The sequence below is a fragment of the Pleuronectes platessa genome, chromosome 9 (genome assembly GCF_947347685.1).
Source record: "Pleuronectes platessa chromosome 9, fPlePla1.1, whole genome shotgun sequence".
Classification (NCBI taxonomy): Eukaryota; Metazoa; Chordata; class Actinopteri; order Pleuronectiformes; family Pleuronectidae; genus Pleuronectes; species Pleuronectes platessa.
In genome coordinates this window covers 2,178,881-2,198,850 of record NC_070634.1, presented here as the reverse complement: position 1 = coordinate 2,198,850, position 19,970 = coordinate 2,178,881, and the positions used below count along the sequence as shown (strand labels likewise).

The 19,970-nt window shown below is 41.9% G+C and overlaps 1 protein-coding gene across 1 annotated transcript; it reads left to right on the top strand.

Moving 5' to 3' along the window:
• Positions 1-851: 851 nt before the first annotated feature.
• commd2 (COMM domain containing 2) lies at positions 852-19,479 on the top strand. The gene is made up of 6 exons (XM_053429929.1): positions 852-1,085; positions 14,455-14,532; positions 16,050-16,132; positions 17,468-17,542; positions 17,622-17,720; positions 18,071-19,479. Exons 1-6 carry the CDS (start codon positions 1,019-1,021, stop codon positions 18,269-18,271), a joined length of 603 nt encoding a protein of 200 aa, XP_053285904.1. The 5' UTR covers positions 852-1,018; the 3' UTR covers positions 18,272-19,479.
• The last annotated feature ends 491 nt before the right edge of the window (positions 19,480-19,970 follow it).

Here is a 19,970-nt window from a genome sequence, read left to right as displayed (position 1 = left end):
AACACTATTGTACTATATAAGAGATAGAAAACATACAGACAAAAAAATAAGGTACGAAAAGCATATTTAAAGTTTCATGTATTTGGTTAAAATTGTTTTAAAATTTGCTGGATAATTTTGTCTACTGTGTGTCTTCAATACCAAACATCAAATACCCTTCTATATATACCTCTGGTTTGGCTAACTAACAATTAGATGACCTGTTTACAGAACTTCTGGCCATGAGAGCAAGAAATAAAGAGAAACTCTGTTGTTTCAGTGTTGGCTTTACAGAAAGCGCTTTCATTGCTCACTGGAGGGGAAAAAATAATGTATTATGTGATGTGACTTTCTTCTGTTTTTAGGGAAACTGTATTTAAAGAACTTTGTTCTCTGTTTTATGGTTTAGAAATATTCAAAGTATGAGCAAGGTAGAAATCAACCTTGCAAAGCAAAATAAAGCAGGGTGCCATGAGTCTGACAATCGAGTTGAGCATGTCTTCTTCTACGTCCTCTGATAAACTACAGTAGGTTGTGGTAACTGGGTCAGAATTGTAGCCATATAATTATTATGATTTAGTAAAATCAGTATTGCAGGTCAGCAATTTATTACAGAGCTTTCATTTTGAGAAGTAATACATTTGAACATCAGTTTTAAGAAGAAAGCTGTAACCAGCATCACCACAGTCCAAGAAAACAGCCCTGAGTATTTGTATGTGTCTGTCTGTCTGTCTGTCTGTGTGTCTGTGTGTTTGTGTCCTGTGTTTCAGTTTGAAAAAGAAAGGACAAACCATAGAGTCTAAGGTATATAAAGACAACAAACATTTAGAACTGCAGTCACATCCTGACCTAAAGGTGGCAGTAGCGTGCGGTGGAGGCAGATCCACAGCGGAGAGGAAGAAGAATGAGCCGTTAAGCAGGAAAGTAAATGAGGGGACAAACATAGCTAGGGACGAAGAGGAAGACACCAACGAAAAAGGACTCAAGTCATTTTCCGGTTGTTTGTTGGTGCTGAGTTTGGACCAACACGCTGAGCAGGATGCTGCTGGTTCTGTCTGACGAGCATAAAGAACATCTTTCCTTCCTGCCGAGGGTCGAAACTGCAGGTAACGTCCCTCAGTGTCGAGAGAGAGAGAGAGAGAGAGAGAGAGAGAGAGAGAGAGAGAGAGAGAGAGAGAGAGAGAGAGAGAGAGAGTTGTCAGCTGAACGTCTCATGACTGCCAAAACATTGGAGATGATAAAGGAAATACTCTATACTCTGCTCTAAACTGTACACTCAGTATCATGTAGTATATGTATGTCATTATGTACATTTTGTGTGAATGTGGTCATTATCTTTGACCCAGTTACATTATCAGCATTACATTTGTAATATATGGTAGTGGAAGAACACAATCAAAAAACGTTATTACACTAAGTAAGTAGAGGCACTCAAGTATAGTAAATCTTAAAAAAGAAAAGTCTTACATTATGTAATTTGCTGAGCTGCCAACTTTTCAAAAAACCTTGGAGGGAGATTTTGTCGGGGGTGACCAAAATTTTGCAGCGCACGCAGCCGCACACGTTGGTGGCTCAAATATCAGGGAATTGGAATTAATTTGGCATTGTACCCATGTTGTGCGCTGCATTCTGGTGTATTGTGGGGCCCAAAGTTGTTGATAAGGGCGGCCTACTGGAGATGGACAACATTGGTTACATTCTGTGAAGCAAAGACATAGCTGAAGGTCCGCCCCCAGGAAATTTAGGTTTAAGTAGATGTTATTTCCTGCATTCTAGTGGATTTTTGGGTGGTATGCTAAAGATGCGCAATACCTGAACTTATTCTGATTCATATTCATCTGATTATGACTTGTAGGGCCTTCTAGACTTGAGCTGAACATTCAACCAGAAAACTATTGTTGTGCCTCAATGTCTATGTACCACAATATAGCCTAATTAATAGACCTGTGTTTAAGATTTGATTACAATGGTATTCAACTAATTCTTAACTGAAACCTAACCTATATTATTAATAATTGTATTCTTAAGAGCAGTTAATGATTTATGTTCAGCAAAATATGACACAAAATTAGTTCTGGAGAAATATTTTTAATTATTCAAACCTCCCCCCACACGTTCCATCAAACAAAAAAACATATAAAGTGCTTAAAGGGCTTAAACAGTAGCCTTTTTAAGCAATACAATGGATCAACCAGAACAAAAATAACTAAAAATGAGGTGTCAGATGCAGATCAGAAGCTGGTTAGTCATTTTCTGTGGGCAAGGTTGTACAGGCCTGTGGCCCTCTTTGAGGCCTTGATGACCTCTGAGGGGGGCTCCAATCTGAAACAGGGCTCCAGGTCGGCCATCTTTATGGCCATTATTGAGGACAGGGTGCCATCCAATGCCAGGCTATTTCTGGTCTTAGTTTTATTCAGTCCCACAACTGAAAACACCCTCTCAGCATCTGCATATCACAGTGTATGATCATAATAATAGTCAAACACTAACCTGGCAAATGGTTTGCCTTCTCTTTATAGGCAATTTCACAAGGCTCCTCATGGCATTGCAGAGCTGCTGGAACCATAAATTTGGAACATAGCTTGCGTACGAATTTCACCATCTATGACATTGACAAAAATAGTATTAGATCCCTGCAGATATCAGCAAGAAACACAGAATGGAAAAAACAGCAAGATCCAAACACACCTCATCATGTAACAAATATATTGCTGACTGCTCTCTCTGGAGAAGCAAGTTGAAATCAGTGAAGGTTGGTACGGTGGCTTGGTAGAACAGCAGGTACACTTCTGTCATGGGGTCAGTAAATGCCTGCACAAGCCTCTTGAATCTGGCCTGATTTTCATCATGAATCAATTAATAAATAACACAAAAGAAGAGGTTGTCAATAAGTATGTGACTAACAATCCATGTAGTCGCTGCATAATGAAATTGAAAATTGATGACCATACTAGCAGATTTGAAGTAGCTCGCGAGAGGTTCGTAAAGCCTCAGGATTCTAGTCACACAACGTTCAAGCCTAAAGGCCAATGCTTCTCCGAGTCCGTTACGGACAGACGGATCGGACGGACACTTTTTGATTTATAGTTCTCCGTTGCTGAAAACAATTGGGCGCCAGAACAGTAGGTGGCGCAACGGACGACGATCTTAGAGAAGCCTACCTCATGAGTTCTCAGAAGAAGTCCACGTTCATTATTTACCTGCTCCCGGCTTTTCACACACACAGTGTACGATGGCAACTCAATAAAATAAAGTGACACCCAGCGGGTCATAATGCTTATGTAATCGTTTCTTAGCGCAGCGGTTCCCCGGTCTTGTTAATTCAATAGCTTGAAGCTACACGGAGGCAGCTAGCTTCCCCCCCAGCTTCCACACACAGTCAGCAGGGACTTCGGATACTAACTAGTAACTACTACCAAGTATTTGCTTCTAACCTGTCTGTGTTTGAGAAACAGTCTCATGATAGCTGTGGAAATAAAGTCGTGACAGCACAGTTCCACCGCAGCTAGCATGGTGGCTGGGACGCTAGCGCCGTTATGAAAGTTCGTTATAACCATATGTGATCGTACACACATGCCGTCAGGGCTCTAACCAGCCACCGTCAGCCGGACAACGCAGCTGGCTTAACACACTTGTCACATTATCGTAGAATCGTAGTTGTGTTTGGGTTTATTGTGATATAGGAAATGAAACAGGAAGTTTGAGGTCCTGAAATGATGTCGTTCCGAAATACTGTCGTTAGCGGACCAATCACAGCCAATGGCTATCCGTAGGCTCTCCGCCATGCTGACGTGTAGTTAGAAAAATCAGAGCTTCACGAAAAGCTCTCCGTGGAGCCCCGGAGAGGCCCGGAGAGGGCGTTCCACGGCAAAGAAGGCGGTCCTATCTGTCCGTGTCCGTCAAAACGGAGAAGCATAAATTGGCCTTAAGGCCGGCGCATGCTTCTGCAACTGCGTCAGCGGCTATTCACGCAGCTGTGTCGCAGGACTATTTGTCATTCATGCTTCCCCAAGCTTCCCCAAGCGTTGCGCCTCTTACAAAGCAATTCACCGCCAGAACACTAGGCAGAGTAATGTTTTTTGTCGAAGACGACCTTAGAGACGCCTTCTTTCTTCTTCGTCGATTGTTTATTTACATACCCACTGTGGCTCCTCGTAGCCTTTTTCTGGCGGACAAATCCACCAGTAAGTGACGGGTTATACAAGTGATCATACTTTCGGATCTCTTCTGCCAAACGCTCTATTTGGTCCATATTCGTTCTTCTAAATCTTTCGTTGTTTCTGCCGGTATTATGTGGTATGAAACAAGAAATGCGACTCCGGAAACGATGTAGTTAGCGGACCAATCACATCCCTTGCGGGCTGCGTAAGGCTCGCGGAGCTTTGCCGTATAGTTAGAGAAATTGGGCGATGCACGTAAGAAGAGATACATAAGCACGTAAGGGGTCCGGAAGGGCTCTTGCGCTTGCGGGCCCGTGAAAACGCAGAAGCATGTGCCGGCCTTTAGCCAACAAACTGAGATGTGCAGGAGGACCTCCATGTACTTAGCTTCATGCAGCTCACAAAACTCTGTTTCAAACATTTAATTCCATATCATATCTTTTCTAAAGCTCTGCATTTCAATATTACACGTAATAGTATCAAACATGCATACCTGTCAGGTATCCTTTCCGATTTGTGCTACCTTTGAACCAGTAACCGATGTCCACTACCATGTCCTCCAAATCAAAACCAGACACCTGCAATGAATTAATCAAATCATATCATTCAGTCAATGCATGCAATTAGGATACAAATATAAAGTTACATGTAGAGATAAATCAGGCTTTAACTCACTTTAAAAAATCCCCCTCCTGCAGCTTTGGTTGTGTTATGTGCCACATGACAAGGACAACCATGAATATAGGTGTTGGGGTGGTTCTTCTGGAGCACCCTAGAGACGATGGAATTGTGTGGTCCGATGTTCACAGCTGCATTGTCAACTGAGAGAGCAACGCAGTTCTCCCAAGGGATACCATGCTCCTCTAGGGTGGAGTTAATCTTGCCGAAGATCTCGCTTCCTGTCCCACATGCCTTCCCACTTGTTGTGCACATGCTCAAAAATTGGTGGACAACTTTGCTTCCCATGAAGACCCGGACAGTAAGCGGGTTCATCATTTGCACTCCTATAATGACGAGTTAGAATTATACATATGTACTTGTTGTTCGAATTTTCCACAAAGCAAATGTTTTTCAGAAGAGATAAATAGTTTGGGAAATACCTGTGTCATTTGACCCTTCTGTAACGAGTGTATGGGCTGCTTTTGAGCTCCTTCACAAGCTCTTGTGTGAAATAAGGCGCAAGCGCTTCGTTAGTAATGCAGGATGACTTAATCCTGGCACACCTGTAGTCCTGCGCCGTCTTAGAATCTCCAAAACAGTCTTTTAGGAGAGGCCCCAGGTGGTCCGCAAACGCTAGAGGAACGTTATGAACTACCAACCCAGCTGTCATTTTGACCTCAGCCGTTCTTGTCTGTAAGAAATTAAAAATGATTAATCCTCCCAAAAGACCGTAGTTTATTTCAAATAGACACCAGTGATAATAGGGCACAGGTAAAAAAAAACATTCAGCAACTAAGATCTCAAATTAAGAAAATGGGACTGTAATACACTGAAATACAAACCACAAATTAGTCAAAACTATCAACCATGACTTTACCGCGATCAACTAGAACACAAAACTCTTGACTGAAGCTTGACAGGACTATTACACATATCATACCTTAACCTCTTGTGCAGACATCCCTCCAACAGAGGGAACGGGCATTGCATATTGGGATATTGTAGCTGAGGACTGAAGAGCTCGTTGCTTTTCTTGTTGGCATTTGGTTTTAATGTGGCGCACTACATCTGCCACACCCTGTTGGCAACATGAGTTTTCAATACAGCAGACTGCATACCAGTGTGTGTTGAGGCTCCCTCTTGTAATAGATGGCCATGTAGAGGTCCACTCATTTTGGAACAGGGTTCTATATAGGGATGCACCGAATATTCGGCCACCGAATATATTCGGCCGAATATTGCAAAAAAGGCCACATTCGGCCACATTCGGTATCCGGTAAAATGAGTGAAAAACAAGGCCGAATATTAGCGGCGCCGTTTAATGACGCAAGCAAACAGCGTCTAGTGACGCGATAAACGTAAACAAAGATGTCCGCGAAGAACTATAAATCAAAAAGGGTCCGTCCGATCCGTCCGTCCGTCATTCCGAAACAGACTCGGAGAAGCATACTGAGGCCATGATTTATAGTTTTACGAGCCTTTTTGTTGTGAAAACAATTCACCGCCAGAACAGTAGATGGCGAAACGGAAGTCGAGCTTAGACAAGCCTACCTCATGAGGTATATAGAAGAAGTCCACGCTGGTTTATTTACGTCTTCCCGGCTCCTCACACACAGTGAACGATGGCAACTAACAGAAAAAGGATGTTGATGACGCGACAGTTTTTGCTGAATAAAGTGACACCCAGCGGGTCAAAATGCTTTTGTTATCGTGTCTTAACGCAGCGGTTCCCCGGTCTTGTTTCCAAACTGCGTTGCTAATTCAACAGCTGCAACAGCTTGAAGCTACACGGAGGCAGCTAGCTCCCCCCAGCTTCCACACACAGTCAGCACGGACACCCGATACTAGCTACTACCAAGTGTTTGCTTCTAACCTGACGGTGTTTGAGAAACAGTGTCATGACAGCCGTGGGATTAAAGTCAGCGGGTTTTTGCGCTGTTCCCACCGCAGTTAGCATGGTGGCTAGCCCGCTAGCCCCGTTATCAAAGTTCGTTATAACCGTATGTGACCGTACACACATGCTGTAAGTGCTCTAACCAGCCACCGTCAGCCGGACAACGCCGCTTGCTTAACACACTTGTCACATTAATCATAGAGTCGTAGTTGTGATTTTGGTTTATTGTGATGTAGGGAATGGAACAGGAAGTTTCCATTCCGAAATGCTGGCGTTAGCGGACCAATCACAGCCAAGTGCTATCCGTGGGCTGTCCGTCATTTCGACGTGTAGTTAAGGCCAATGTATGCTTCTGCGTTTTGACGGACACGGACAGATAGGACCGCCCTCTCCAACGTGGAACGCCCTCTCCGTGCCTCTCCGAGGCTCCTCGGAGAGCTTTTCGTGCCGCGCTCATTTTTCTAACTACACGTCGAAATGACGGACAGCCCACGGATAGCACTTGGCTGTGATTGGTCCGCTAACGCCAGCATTTCGGAATGGAAACTTCCTGTTCCATTCCCTACATCACAATAAACCAAAATCACAACTACGACTCTATGATTAATGTGACAAGTGTGTTAAGCCAGCGGCGTTGTCCGGCTGACGGTGGCTGGTTAGAGCACTTACAGCATGTGTGTACGGTCACATATGGTTATAACGAACTTTGATAACGGGGGTAGCGGGCTAGCCACCATGCTAACTGCGGTGGGAACAGCGCAAAAACCCGCTGACTTTAATCCCACGGTTCTCATGACACTGTTTCTCAAACACCGTCAGGTTAGAAGCAAACACTTGGTAGTAGTTAGTATCGGGTGTCCCTGCTGACTGTGTGTGGAAGCTGGGGGGAGCTAGCTGCCTCCGTGTAGCTTCAAGCTGTTGCAGCTGTTGAATTAGCAACGCAGTTTGGAAACAAGACCGGGGAACCGCTGCGTTAAGACACGATAACATAAGCATTATGACTCGCTGGGTGTCACTTTATTTCAGCAAAAACTGTCGCGTCGTCAACATCCTTTTTCTGTTGCCATCGTTCACTGTGTGTGAGGAGCCGGGAGGACGTAAATAAACCAGCGTGGACTTCTTCTATATACCTCATGAGGTAGGCTTGTCTAAGCTCGACTTCCGTTTCGCCATCTACTGTTCTGGCGGTGAATTGTTTTCACAAGAAAAAGGCTCGTAGAACTATAAATCAAAAAGGGTCCGTTCGATCCGTCCGTCCGTCATTCCGAAACGGACTCGGAGAAGCATACTGAGGCCTTTAGAAAAACGAGAGCTGCACGAAAAGCTCTCCGAGGAGCCTCGGAGAGGCACGGAGAAGGCGTTCCACGTTGGAGAGGGCGGTCCTATCTGTCCGTGTCCGTCAAAACGGAGAAGCATACATTGGCCTTAAGTAGACCTATGGCTTGATACAGGCACAGTTGTTTTGTTTTAATGTTTTTGTCTGTAAAGCAATTTGGGTTGTCTTGTCTCAGATGTCAGTTTCTTTCTGATGACAAATCTGTTCTGGTCAGGGATATGTTATGTACCTGTAAGTGTTTGATGTTACAAGCACACTTGCTATTTACCTCAGCCTTTACATTATTGTTTACATTATAGCCTACTGTTACTTAGTAGACTTGTGCCAACTTTTGCACTTTTTTGCACAACATGTCAGAAATGTTAAATAAACATTTACTTTCTTTGAAAATCATGTCTATGTATTTTATTTTTGCAAATTAAAAAAAATAAATAATGAAAAACTTAACAACCACATTCGGTATTCGGTATTCGGTATTCGGCCAAGCGTTTGATTATTATTCGGCTTCGGCTTCGGCCACAAATTCTCTATTCGGTGCATCCCTAGTTCTATATGTTGCTGCTCCAGCCAGAGCACGCCTCTTCTGGCCCTGCTGTTGTTATTGTGGGAGTCTCTCCTCTGTGTCTTCTTCCATCTGCACTGTTGGTTGTTCTATTTGTCCTGTCTGTTGCTCTTCTGCATGTTTGTCTGTCTGTCCTGTCTGTTGCTCTTCTGCAGCAACTGACTGTTCTGTCAGTGTGTTTGTCTGTCTTTCCTGACTTGGCTGGTTCTTTAAATAATATAATTTATTTCCCTTTTGTCCTGGGCCTGGCAAAGGTATTTTACAAGACATCTTTTCAATTTTAATAACTCTACTCTCAGCTACAAAAACATGCTTACTTACTTCTATTGCACAAATTTCCTGTCTTTATGTTAAATTCTTTGGAATACATCGACTTACCTGTATAAAGTGCTGTTTGGAAGATCTTCAGAGTGAGTTTTTGGCCTGTTGATAAAAAGATAAATGCTATGTGAGCAGCCTAAATAAAAAATGCTAGGATGTTTTGAGCATGCCACAAGGTTAGCAAGGTGCTCTCCTGCTGCTTGTTATGACAGCGTCAGAGTTTACATTCACTACACAAAATCAAGTTCACATGGCCAAACACAAACAAATAATTCTTTCAAGATTTAAAGTTTAAGAGAGTGACTACTTAATTGAGCCACATGTCAATGATTAACATACCTAGTCTCTGCTCAGATTGGAGATGACGAAGATTTTCTTCAGCAGTAGATTCTCTCTTGTAACTGTTCTTCTGCAGCGAATAGGGTTGCAGATGCGATCCTTAGCGCCATCTACTGGCGGGGAGTTTGAAAAGGAATTTGTTTTTACATATATAATGTTTATTAGTGTGTGTCATGTTCTTAGTTTTGTTGTTACATGATAGTAACTCTTTATTGTCAGAGAGATTTTTCTTGTGTCACAGCTGCTTGTACCACATCATATTCAAACAAGAAGTGAAGATATGACTTTTAAAACATGCTCAATTACATTCAATTTACATTGAACAGTGACGGTCTGTATTCACTTTTGGGATAAAGAGTCTCAAGAGGTTGGCCAATGATCTTTGATCATGAGATTTTTATTTATTGGAACACTTTTGACTCTGATGTAGTGGTTTAACACTTAAAACATAATCAAAGTGCTTTTCAATACAAGACACAATCACCCACTCACACACACATTCAGGCAGTGATTTGTTTCCATTATCAACTGTCGGCATAGCCTTCAGTGGCAATTTGTGCTCAGTATCTTCTCCAAGAACAATGGAGGAGCCAAGGATCGAACCATCAACCTTCTGGTTTGTGGACGAGAAATGACTATAGAAATTGTGGGACACTTGATCAATCAATCAAATTTTATTTGTATAGCCCGTATTCACAAATTACAATTCATCTCATAGGGCTTTAACAGGGTGTGACATCCTCTGTCCTTAACCCTCAGCAAGAGTAAGGAAAAACTACTAAAAACCCTTTTAACAGGGTAAAAATACGTAGAAACCTCAGAGAGAGCCATATGTGAGGGATCCCTCTCCCAGGACGGACAGAAGTGCAATAGATGCCACGTGCAGGAAAACATCATCAAGATTAAAGTCTTCAAGATTAAAGATTAAAGTCTCTAGCACAGGGGTGTCCAAACTACGGCCCGCGGGCCATCTGCGGCCCACCATCCATTTGAAATTGGCCCGCCTCAAAAAAAAATTCATATTCAATTTTTTTTTTTTTTTTTTATTTTTTAAACTAACAATTTAGTAGCACTGAAATGGCAGTAAATTATAGCATGATGTAGTTTTGCTCTATTTTTGAAGAAATTGTACTTTCTTGATTCTTGTTGTTCTGGGTTTGTACCCTCGAGTAGGGGAGAGTGGTAGCCTGGATGCCAGACGAACTTAGCCCCGCCCACAACATTTTTGGTCGGGCAGTTCGGTCTGGAGTCGCTCCATTGGGAAAAAATTATGGCCCGACCGGGCCAATCAGATTGTCAGGGCGGGCTTTATACGATGATTGACAGATGATCAACGGTGACGTAATCAACCACGTCATCAAAGTGCCCTTGGGTTGAATTCGTTTTCAACAAACATGCCTGCCGCTGGCGAGCTGAGATGTGTAGATGCTGCCATTGAGTCTGTTTTAGAAGACATCGACAGCGCATTCATTTTGAAAGAGGAACACAGAACGTGGAGGCGACGCCAGAGCACCGCGCTAATCCCTATCGCCCCGGCGCTTGGCTGTTCACAACGGACACTGAAGCGACGCTGAACCGCCAGGCAGCGCTAATAATATCACCCGTTGATCCAGTAGATCGCTGCACGGCTTTGTGCCAGTCACACCGGAGGCTGAAGCACCGCGCTGCGCCAAGGCTGCCTCGCGGTGCTTCAGCCTCCGGTGTGACCGGCACAAAGTTTTAACATAGGAGTGGATGGGAGCCAGCTGTTATTTAAGGCTTGGCGCTGCGCTGAAGCATCCGGTGTGAACCCGGCGTTAAATCCAATTGAGCGTAGAGGAATTTTATTTCCTGGTCAGTTGAAACACGCCCCATAATTTTTTCCCAATGGAGCGACTCCAGACCGAACTGCCCGACCAAAAATGTTGTGGGCGGGGCTAAGTTCGTCTGGCATCCAGGCTAGGAGAGTGGGGTAATTTGCTCCCCTCTAGGCGAGCTAAAATCATATATCAGTAAAATTTACATATTTCCTATGAATTCAGGATGTTTCCTAGCAATGGAAATGATCAGAATGTCTTCAGGACAAAGGGCAGTGAAAATATGATTGTTTGTAAAAAAGTGGTCTTGTGTCTCACTTTACACCAGCTTAGGGGTAAAGTGAGACAGACCAGAGAAATCAAGGGGGTAAAGTGATCCACTTACCTTTTCCACTTTAAAACTAACATAACAACACATGTTGTAATAGGTCAATTAAGCACATTTATGATTATTATGATTCATTTAATCTCTTAAACACCCTAGCTTACCTGAACATTGTTTCTATGTCCCATTGGCAGGGACAGGGATATTGTTTTTCTCTGCGTATTCAAATGCCAGTTCACAGCACTTAACTGGAGCAAGGCCATGGAACTGGTCAGCTAGTTGTTTCAAGTGTTTGGCAAGCTCCTCCTCCATCTCATCTGTGAATATTCTCTTTGCCTCAGCTACTGCACCCCAGGCTACTGATTTTACTTCCCCGTCCTCTTTTTTCTTTATGAATCTTTTGAGGGTTGTCTTATCAATATTTCTATCCCTTCCGGCTTTTCTTAAGGACTTCTTTCCTTGCATGACCTCAGCGGCTGCACTCTCCATCTCTGGGAGGGGTGTTTGGCCCCAAGTTGTCTTCCTGGTGTAGTTTCTTTGCATGATGGCTTTTCTACAATGTTTAAGGCATTAAAAATAAAACATATGTGGTGTAATATTACACTAAAATATGGTTAAGACTAAACTTAACTTGTGCTACGTGTCTCACTTTACCCCACAGCCACCATTTTAGAAAAAACAACATCTCTTAGCAATTCAGGCTAATCTTCAGCTAGCATCAATCACATGGTTTTATATGTTGGAAGTTCACGAACATGTATGATATACGTTTTTCTACCTGAATCAATTTGTTTTGACACAACAGTTGATGCAAGAAAATTTACTTTTACATGCAAAAAGAAACATTTTGTGAAAAAACATTCTAACCACAGCATCAGCACCAACTTCTCCTTCATGGCAAGGGTGGAATGGGAGGGGCTTGAAAACATAATGATCACATGACCACAAATGTGTTCCGTTGCCTAGATACAGTGGGTGTCTCACATTACCCCACTCTCCCCTTCCCTTGAATGCACTGATTGCAAATCGCTTTGGATAAAAGCGTCAGCTAAATTAATTGTAATGTAATGGACTATGGCCCACTGTGTTGTACTACTCAGTTTTGACACTAGGTGGCGCCACGCCCCCCACCCTAAGCTACGCGATTGAGGCACACTGTCAACAGTCCACTCCAGGGCAGGGGGGCGTGGCGGCGTGAGTGGCCCAGACCTTCAAATTATTTTCTGTATGTGGCCCTCAGGATAAAAAGTTTGGACACCCCTGCTCTAGCAGCATTTGATGAGGGTAGACATCCCGAAGGACAACCCCAACATGACATGCCAAGCAGTCCCGCTGCAATCACAGTCCATGGTCAGCAACCATCCAGACCACGATCCACCATCCAGACCAGACGCCACTCCAGCCGTCAGTCACCGTCCACCGCCGCCCACCAGGACCCATCACGAGCCACCACCGCGGTCCTGGTCCACCGCCCGTGCCCAATGCCAACGCGACACAGGGTCCGCCACCAGCACCACGATCAGCCCACATAACTCAGAATCCGCCACACTGGATCCAACACTGCGACCCCCGGTGCGCGATCCACAAACCGCAATCCATGGTGCGGCCACAGAGGCCCTGGATCTGCGGGTGATAAAGCAAAGGGATTCCGGGGAAGGGGGATAGGGATGGAGAAGAGGAAGGAGAAGCTGGAAAGAGAAGCTCCGTGTGTCATGTGACATAAAATAGAAAAAGTTACGTTCTTCCGCACTAATTAGCTCTAACTATAAGCTTTATCAAAAAGGAAAGTTTTGAGCCTACTCTTAAATGAAAAGATGGTATCTGCCTCCCGAACTGAAAGTGGTAGATTATTCCACAGCCGAGGGGCTTGATGGCTGAAAGCTCTGGCTTCTACTCTACTTTTAGAGACTTTAGGGACGACAAGTAGGCTTGAATTCTGGGAGCGGAGTGCTCTAGTGGGTTTATAAGGTACTAACAGCTCTTTAAGGTAAAAAGGCACTATATTATTAAGGGCCTTGAAGGTGAGGAGGATAATTTTAAATTCTATTCTAGATTTAAGGGTTAGGGTTAGGGTTGAAGAACTGGAAGCCAGTGTAGCGATGCTAATACTTGACAAGTAAATGAAATAAGCAAAGAAGGAACAATGCAGAGCCTGCACATGGTGTATATACCACACTCAGTAAATGCTAACTCTTTAAATAGTAGGATACTATTTCATTCGTAATTACATCATCAAGATATAATGGATAACGTGATAACGAATCAGTCTTTAATCTAAATTAGTAGAGTCTCTAATCTTATTGGTTGCTCAAGTCAATGCATTATTGCACTTCAGAATTTTCTGACTTCATAGTGATGTCATGATGACCATTTGATCATTAAGGATTTTACCTGCCAATGCATTTGTAAACCATGCATGACGTTATTTTCTGTCTGCAATGTTATTATACTGTCGGCCCTTATCATATGACATTGTATGATAGGGAAAGATTTCTGCTCAACATAAGGTTGGAATATGTTGGAAAATGTTGGTGTCCACCAAGACCAGCTCCAGAAGTTCATCATCTGGAGAAAACCTTCTAAGTAATATTACCAGTTTAGTCTGTTGCTGGTTGGTTTTACACACACACACACGCACACAGTCATTCCGCACACAGAGAGACGTTATGTGGAATTAGGTTGATGACATGCATTTTTCTTGCCCTGTGGTAACAAGTATTCAATAGTCTACTGTCTCCGTACAAAATATGGCAGGTGTAAAAACGGAGCTGATCGAGTAAGGAAATGAGGGAATCAAGAAACACATTGGAAAGAATGTGATTAACTATTCATTCAAACCATTTATGACAACAAAGCCGCCCTGTGCCAATGGCTCATACCATGGTCACCATTTGAAAAAGGTTTGAAACATCTGTGGTTTTCACTCTTTGAAGAACTGCCTTTGACACAGTACAACCTCCTTTATAGAACAACAGAGTTACTGACTATATACAGTCATAACCCCAAATATCAAATGAACACGTTGGTGCATTTTAGATTTTAAGAATTGAGCATACAATACATGTCTGTTTTTTTTCCTCAGTGGTTGCTGAGTTTGGTCGCATAGCACTGGAGTTCCTGAGGAGGGGAAGCAGCCCGAAGATCTATGAGGCAGCAGCCAGTAAGACTCTGCCCCTTCATTACATGCTGCGTACTGATACACCAGACCTGAGCTTGATGCAGTTAATAGAAGCTGCATTGAGTTTGTGTCACCGTGTCTCCCATTCAAATGGTTACTGCTTGATTTCCTTGATTACAGACATGTGCAGTGTTAAAAATCAGGGGGCACCTCACCACTACATGTACCTTCAACACGTTCACCCATCCTGCTCTCTGATTGGCTGGAGTTGGCAATGTCTCTGAATAGATTTCCAGAAGGTTGGAAACCTGATTGGAGTCTACCACTCACTGGGGACATGTTGAAGAGTTCACATCCTGATCAACGGCTTGCAAAACAAAAATTGGAAAATTGGGCTGAAAATGTTAAACTGGGCTTTACCAAGCAAATTGCTACTCTACAGTCCACACTGTTGCTAGAAACACAGGTCAACACAACAAAATACAGCATCACATCTCTGATGTTCATATGGAAAAACTCACACTGTAAATAAAGTAGTTAAGGTTTGTAGTATTGCAATATTCTTCAGAAATGTGTTTAATTGTCATATTATTAGGTACACCTTGCTGCAGTTAATCCAGTCTGACACAATAATAATGTGTAAAACATGTAGTTTACCTTTAGTTGATATTAGTAGACAAGCTATGAGAAACACATTTCTGAGTTAAAACAGGAAATCAGAACAGCACCACAACTTACAAACTGACACACACTTAACAACAGTTTCGACAAACCCTGAACATTAGAAGGTTCATGAAGGCAGAAGTTAAAGCTGTTGTAGACTGAACATGCCAGGTGGACCTAATAGAGGAACCTAATAGAGTAGATATTCAAACCAATAAAAAGCCAATTAGATTTCAGCATTAAAACAGACCTTCACCCACCCAGTCTTTTGTTTGTTTGTCTTTTACATACAGTTCAAAGCAAAAGGTTTGGGCACCTCTAGCAAATTCCCTATTTTGATGATTCATGAAGTTAAAGGAAATACATCCCCTGCAACTGACATTAAAACCTTTTATTTATTCCATCCATCAACCAGGGTGACTATTTTCCTCAGACCTCTTTCACCAACAAAAATTCTGCTCACTGGATGTTGGTCGTTTTGGCACCATTCTGAAATAAAAACCTTAGAGACTGTTGTGTGTCAAAATCTTATGGTATAAACTGTGTCAGAAATAAACAAACCAAAAATCATTTGAACATTTTCTTCATCCAGATTTTTTATTTGAACATTGACTGAAGCTCCTGATCTATATCAGCTGGGTTTTCTACATTTCACTGTGGCCACTTGATTGGCTAAGCAGTTGTTCAAGTGTTGCTAATAGTACTTGGTGAATGTTTGTCAAAGACAAATTGCACACGATAATACTAATGTTTTACATAAACCATTATTGGCGCTAAACAGAAATGAATAAATAATGTGGTATGTATTTTTTTATAATGTGGCTTTGACAAACACACATGGATGTTTGTCACGTGCCAGGACTGCAAGTTAATCTATAATACTCCGCTGCATGCAGGAAAGCTCTGTGTTCCTGTGGATATGGTGCAGCACGGAGTGGAAGGTCTGATGTTCCTAATGACAGAGAGCTCCAAACATATGGTGACTCACACACACTCCTCATTCTTTCTGTTTTGAAATGCTTAAGGTTTATAAAGACACTGTCTAATTTACACTCTGACTTCTGTCAGGGAAATATAACATGTGACCACAATATGATCATGTTCATTTCCCCTTTGATTGATCATGATTGAATCTCATACAATGTTACCTTGATCATGCCGTATCCTGTACCACTGAATGAATCTTGGCCTGATTGCTCTAACTAGGCATTGTTGTTTTCATGTGATCAGAAGATCCCAACCTTTGACTTTGTAACAACCCCAACCAGAGTGGGAGGGGTTAGCCAAATGTATAAAGACAAAGAACTGTTTCCCATCGGTGTGCATATTACAAAATAACCTTTATGGTATGCACCATGCTCGAGCATTAAAGGTAACAATACTGTATGAGAATTTAGTCTCTCTCTCCTCGTTGTTAAGGTGGGATTGTAGAAATTTCTACGACACTTCCGAGATCCAAGCAACAGATCAGTGTGACTTTCACTTTTACTTTCATTCTCCACACTCATAGCAGTTTGTTCAGACTCTCATTGTGTAAAAATGTAGGAAGAGGAATGGTGATAGAGAAATATAGTGAGTATAACCATGAACTGAGACTCTCTATCTCTAATAATTTGAATATCATGAAAAAGTTAAACATTTTTATAATTTAAATTAAAGAGTGAAATTAAAATTGATTCTAGATTCATTACAGATATAACATCAAATAATTCAAGCTTTTTGCCCGTTCTCTGTTGATTCCAATAAATATAGCTGACCGCTAATGGAAATCAAAAATCTTATTTCTCAAAATCTTCAAAAATTTCCTAGGATTTATAAAAAAAAAAGTACAGTACAAAACTTTCCAACCTCTGAAAAGAATGTTCATTTATGCATCAATGTAGTGCAGTAGGTGATCAGCTCATGACACCAGCCCAGGTTGCTTTGATAGTGTCCCTCAGCTATCTGTACCGTTGGGTCAGGTGTTTCTTGACTTTCTGTGGCTTACACTCCTTGTGGAGGGTGGCGATTATAGTCTTCTGGAACTTTGTCAAGTCAACTGTGAAGCCTTTCCCTTGATTGGTGTTGTTTGGAATGAAGTAGACCGAGAACTGTCAAAATTGTAATAAATATTAAATTGTTTCATGATATTCAATTTTTTTTAAATGCATCTTTATGTACAGGTAACAGAGGTGTCAATTTTATAACATCATTAATGACAACCAGGGACTGGAGTGTTATAAATATAGCTGTACTATGTCTGTTAGTAACGATTAATAATGTATGCCGTGGAGAACAATAACGGTTCCCATGGCCATTGTCTGTGCGTGTGTAGATCTCTGAAGTGGATTTCCTGGACTCTGTGTTAGATTTGGGGTTTGGTGATGAGCTACACCAGATCCTCGTACAGGTGAGATGACTTAAAATGAGTTTCAGTCAATATGAGTGAGTTCACTGCACCCCAACTGAGCGTGAGTGTGTGGTTGCAGCTCTACCTGCAGCACAAACGTCCGATCCGCAGCATCCTGAGTCAAGTGCCCTCTACTCTACCTGCCTACCAAAACCTGGAGTGGAGACTGGATGTGCAGGTGTGTGTGTGCGTGCTACATGATTTAAAATCTGTAATTTATCGGCTGTGATTTCAACTGGATAAATAAATGTTGTATATGTTGTATCCTGCTGTGAAATTATGTTGGCTAATATATTATGATTTAGTGTTCATATGGTGTTTTCTGCATGATACCTGATACATGATGAAGACATATTTTGAGGGAAGTAATCAGTCAACATCTTTATAGCATACCCTCTGATACCACTTGTCTGGACTAAAGCTTTAAGATTTAGGTTATTCACACTCAGAATTTTTAATTCAGATTTGATTTTGATTTCATCCCTTTGCTTCTCTTTTTTTCCGGTTACGGTCACTACTTTCTGCCAGTTGGCCAGTCGCTCGATCCGTCAGCAGGTCATTCCCACCCTGACGATGCGCCTGCTCCTAACAAGAGGCTGTGACGGCGGCAGCAGCAGGGTTCTCCAGACAGACCCCAGCACCCTCCTGCACCTCATCTCCACACTGGAGGTCGCTCTGGCTGCCATGAAAACAAGCCACTCTCGACGCATATTACGCAATATCAAATAACCGTCCAGGTGGCGTTCTGTTTGGTTTTTGTGCCTCTTGCCGCCTGTAAAATACCACATTACTGCCTTTATACAGAGAAAACATAGGAAACACATTTCTCAGTGTCTCTTTATTATTCAGACTGAGAAATTATCCTAATTCATAAAAATTATCTTTTTTTTACCCTATGACCCAAATGGTATTGACTGTAATGTACATAATGTTTGTGCTGTTGATGTTGCATTAAAGTGTAAGATACAGATACACCATTCTTGTGGTTTTGTAAAAGCCGAGAAAACAAGCCTACCAACGTCTGACTGGAGCAGAGTGTTAATCACATGATGCTGATGTGATTTACACTCTGTGTTAAATGTGCAGCAGAAGATGGGACAGTCATTGCTGTTTACAGGGAAAACCCTTTAACGTTTTTTGAGTTCATGTGTGTATGCTGCTATTGTGTACTCAGTGTGTTGGTGAATCCTGAGCCCTATTATGTAAAGTAACATGTAGAGAAACCTTTGACCACAGTCAGAAGGAATCAGGGGCCCCCTTTATTAGTTGTGTGTTTTTTAACCAGTGCAAAAGAAGGTGTCCACGCATAGATGAATAGGATCATATGTGAGAGTGTCTGTAGATTTAGAAGCACTCCTGACCATGTAGGGAAGGTTATTACAATGAGACTATGTTGTAGTAGCTTAAGTCTGATTAGTAATTTTCCAGACTCGTGACTTGAACTGGATTTGACTGCATTTTGTTGAAGACTGTTTTTATTTTTTTTTGTAATACGTCATAATCGTGGTAGCTAATAAGATATTGATAGCTCTATGAACAATGTAACATTATTGGATTTTTTACAAGGGCAGGCGTGTGTGCGCACCTGGATTCATGCGTATACACCGTGTAACAGGCCCTTATATATTCTTAAGTGATACTCCAAATTTGACATTTAGTACACCTGAAGAAAGCATTACCTGGATGAGATAAAATCTTCAGACACTGATGCAGACATTTTGCTCTCCAATGTCTAGCCCTTTGAATAGGGAAATAGAAGCCTACTTCTGCCTGATCATCTAATGTTTATTTAAAACTGGCTGTAGTGAAAGAGGGGAGAACACTGCAGTTTCAGACTGATGATTGTTGCACATTACAACCCAGTGTAGAATTTATGGCATTAGATATGATTTCATCAATATTTTCAATAAAACCCAGTTATCTGCTTTCTCTGCAAATTCACTTTTCCACTTTGCATGACTAAGTGTATATACTTTATATTTATATATATATATATATTTATTTATTTTATATGTGGGGATATGTCATACAGTATATTTGTGTTTTCATTACATCTTTTCTTATGTTAGCAGGAGTGTTTTTTGTCCAAGTTCTATCTAGACTGCTGTTAGCACCTTCATGATTAACCAGTCATCTCCATCAGGACAGAGACAGTCATGTATATTTATTAGGATAACTGTCTGGTCGCCAATGTGACATGTTAACTGTACATTACTGTAATCATCACTTTAGGTACCTATATGTGGGGTTAAAGATATTGATGTATGTTGAAAATACATGAATGGACCAGCTGAATACATGTAACAGTTTTTAATTATTTACATTATTTCAGCTCACTGCTGCTGCAGTTTAAAAAAAAAATGATTATTTTTATTCTACTGGATTTAGATGGGAGCCTTGCGCTTTATTTACCCGTTGCCATGGCGAA

Coding starts and splice junctions, on each gene's coding strand:
- commd2 (XM_053429929.1), top strand. CDS start 1,019: ATGCTGCTGGTTCTGTCTGACGAGCATAAAGAACATCTTTCCTTCCTG. Junction 14,533..16,049: donor GATCTATGAGGCAGCAGCCA/GTAAGACTCTGC, acceptor CGCTGCATGCAG/GAAAGCTCTGTGTTCCTGTG. Junction 16,133..17,467: donor CAGAGAGCTCCAAACATATG/GTGACTCACACA, acceptor GTGCGTGTGTAG/ATCTCTGAAGTGGATTTCCT.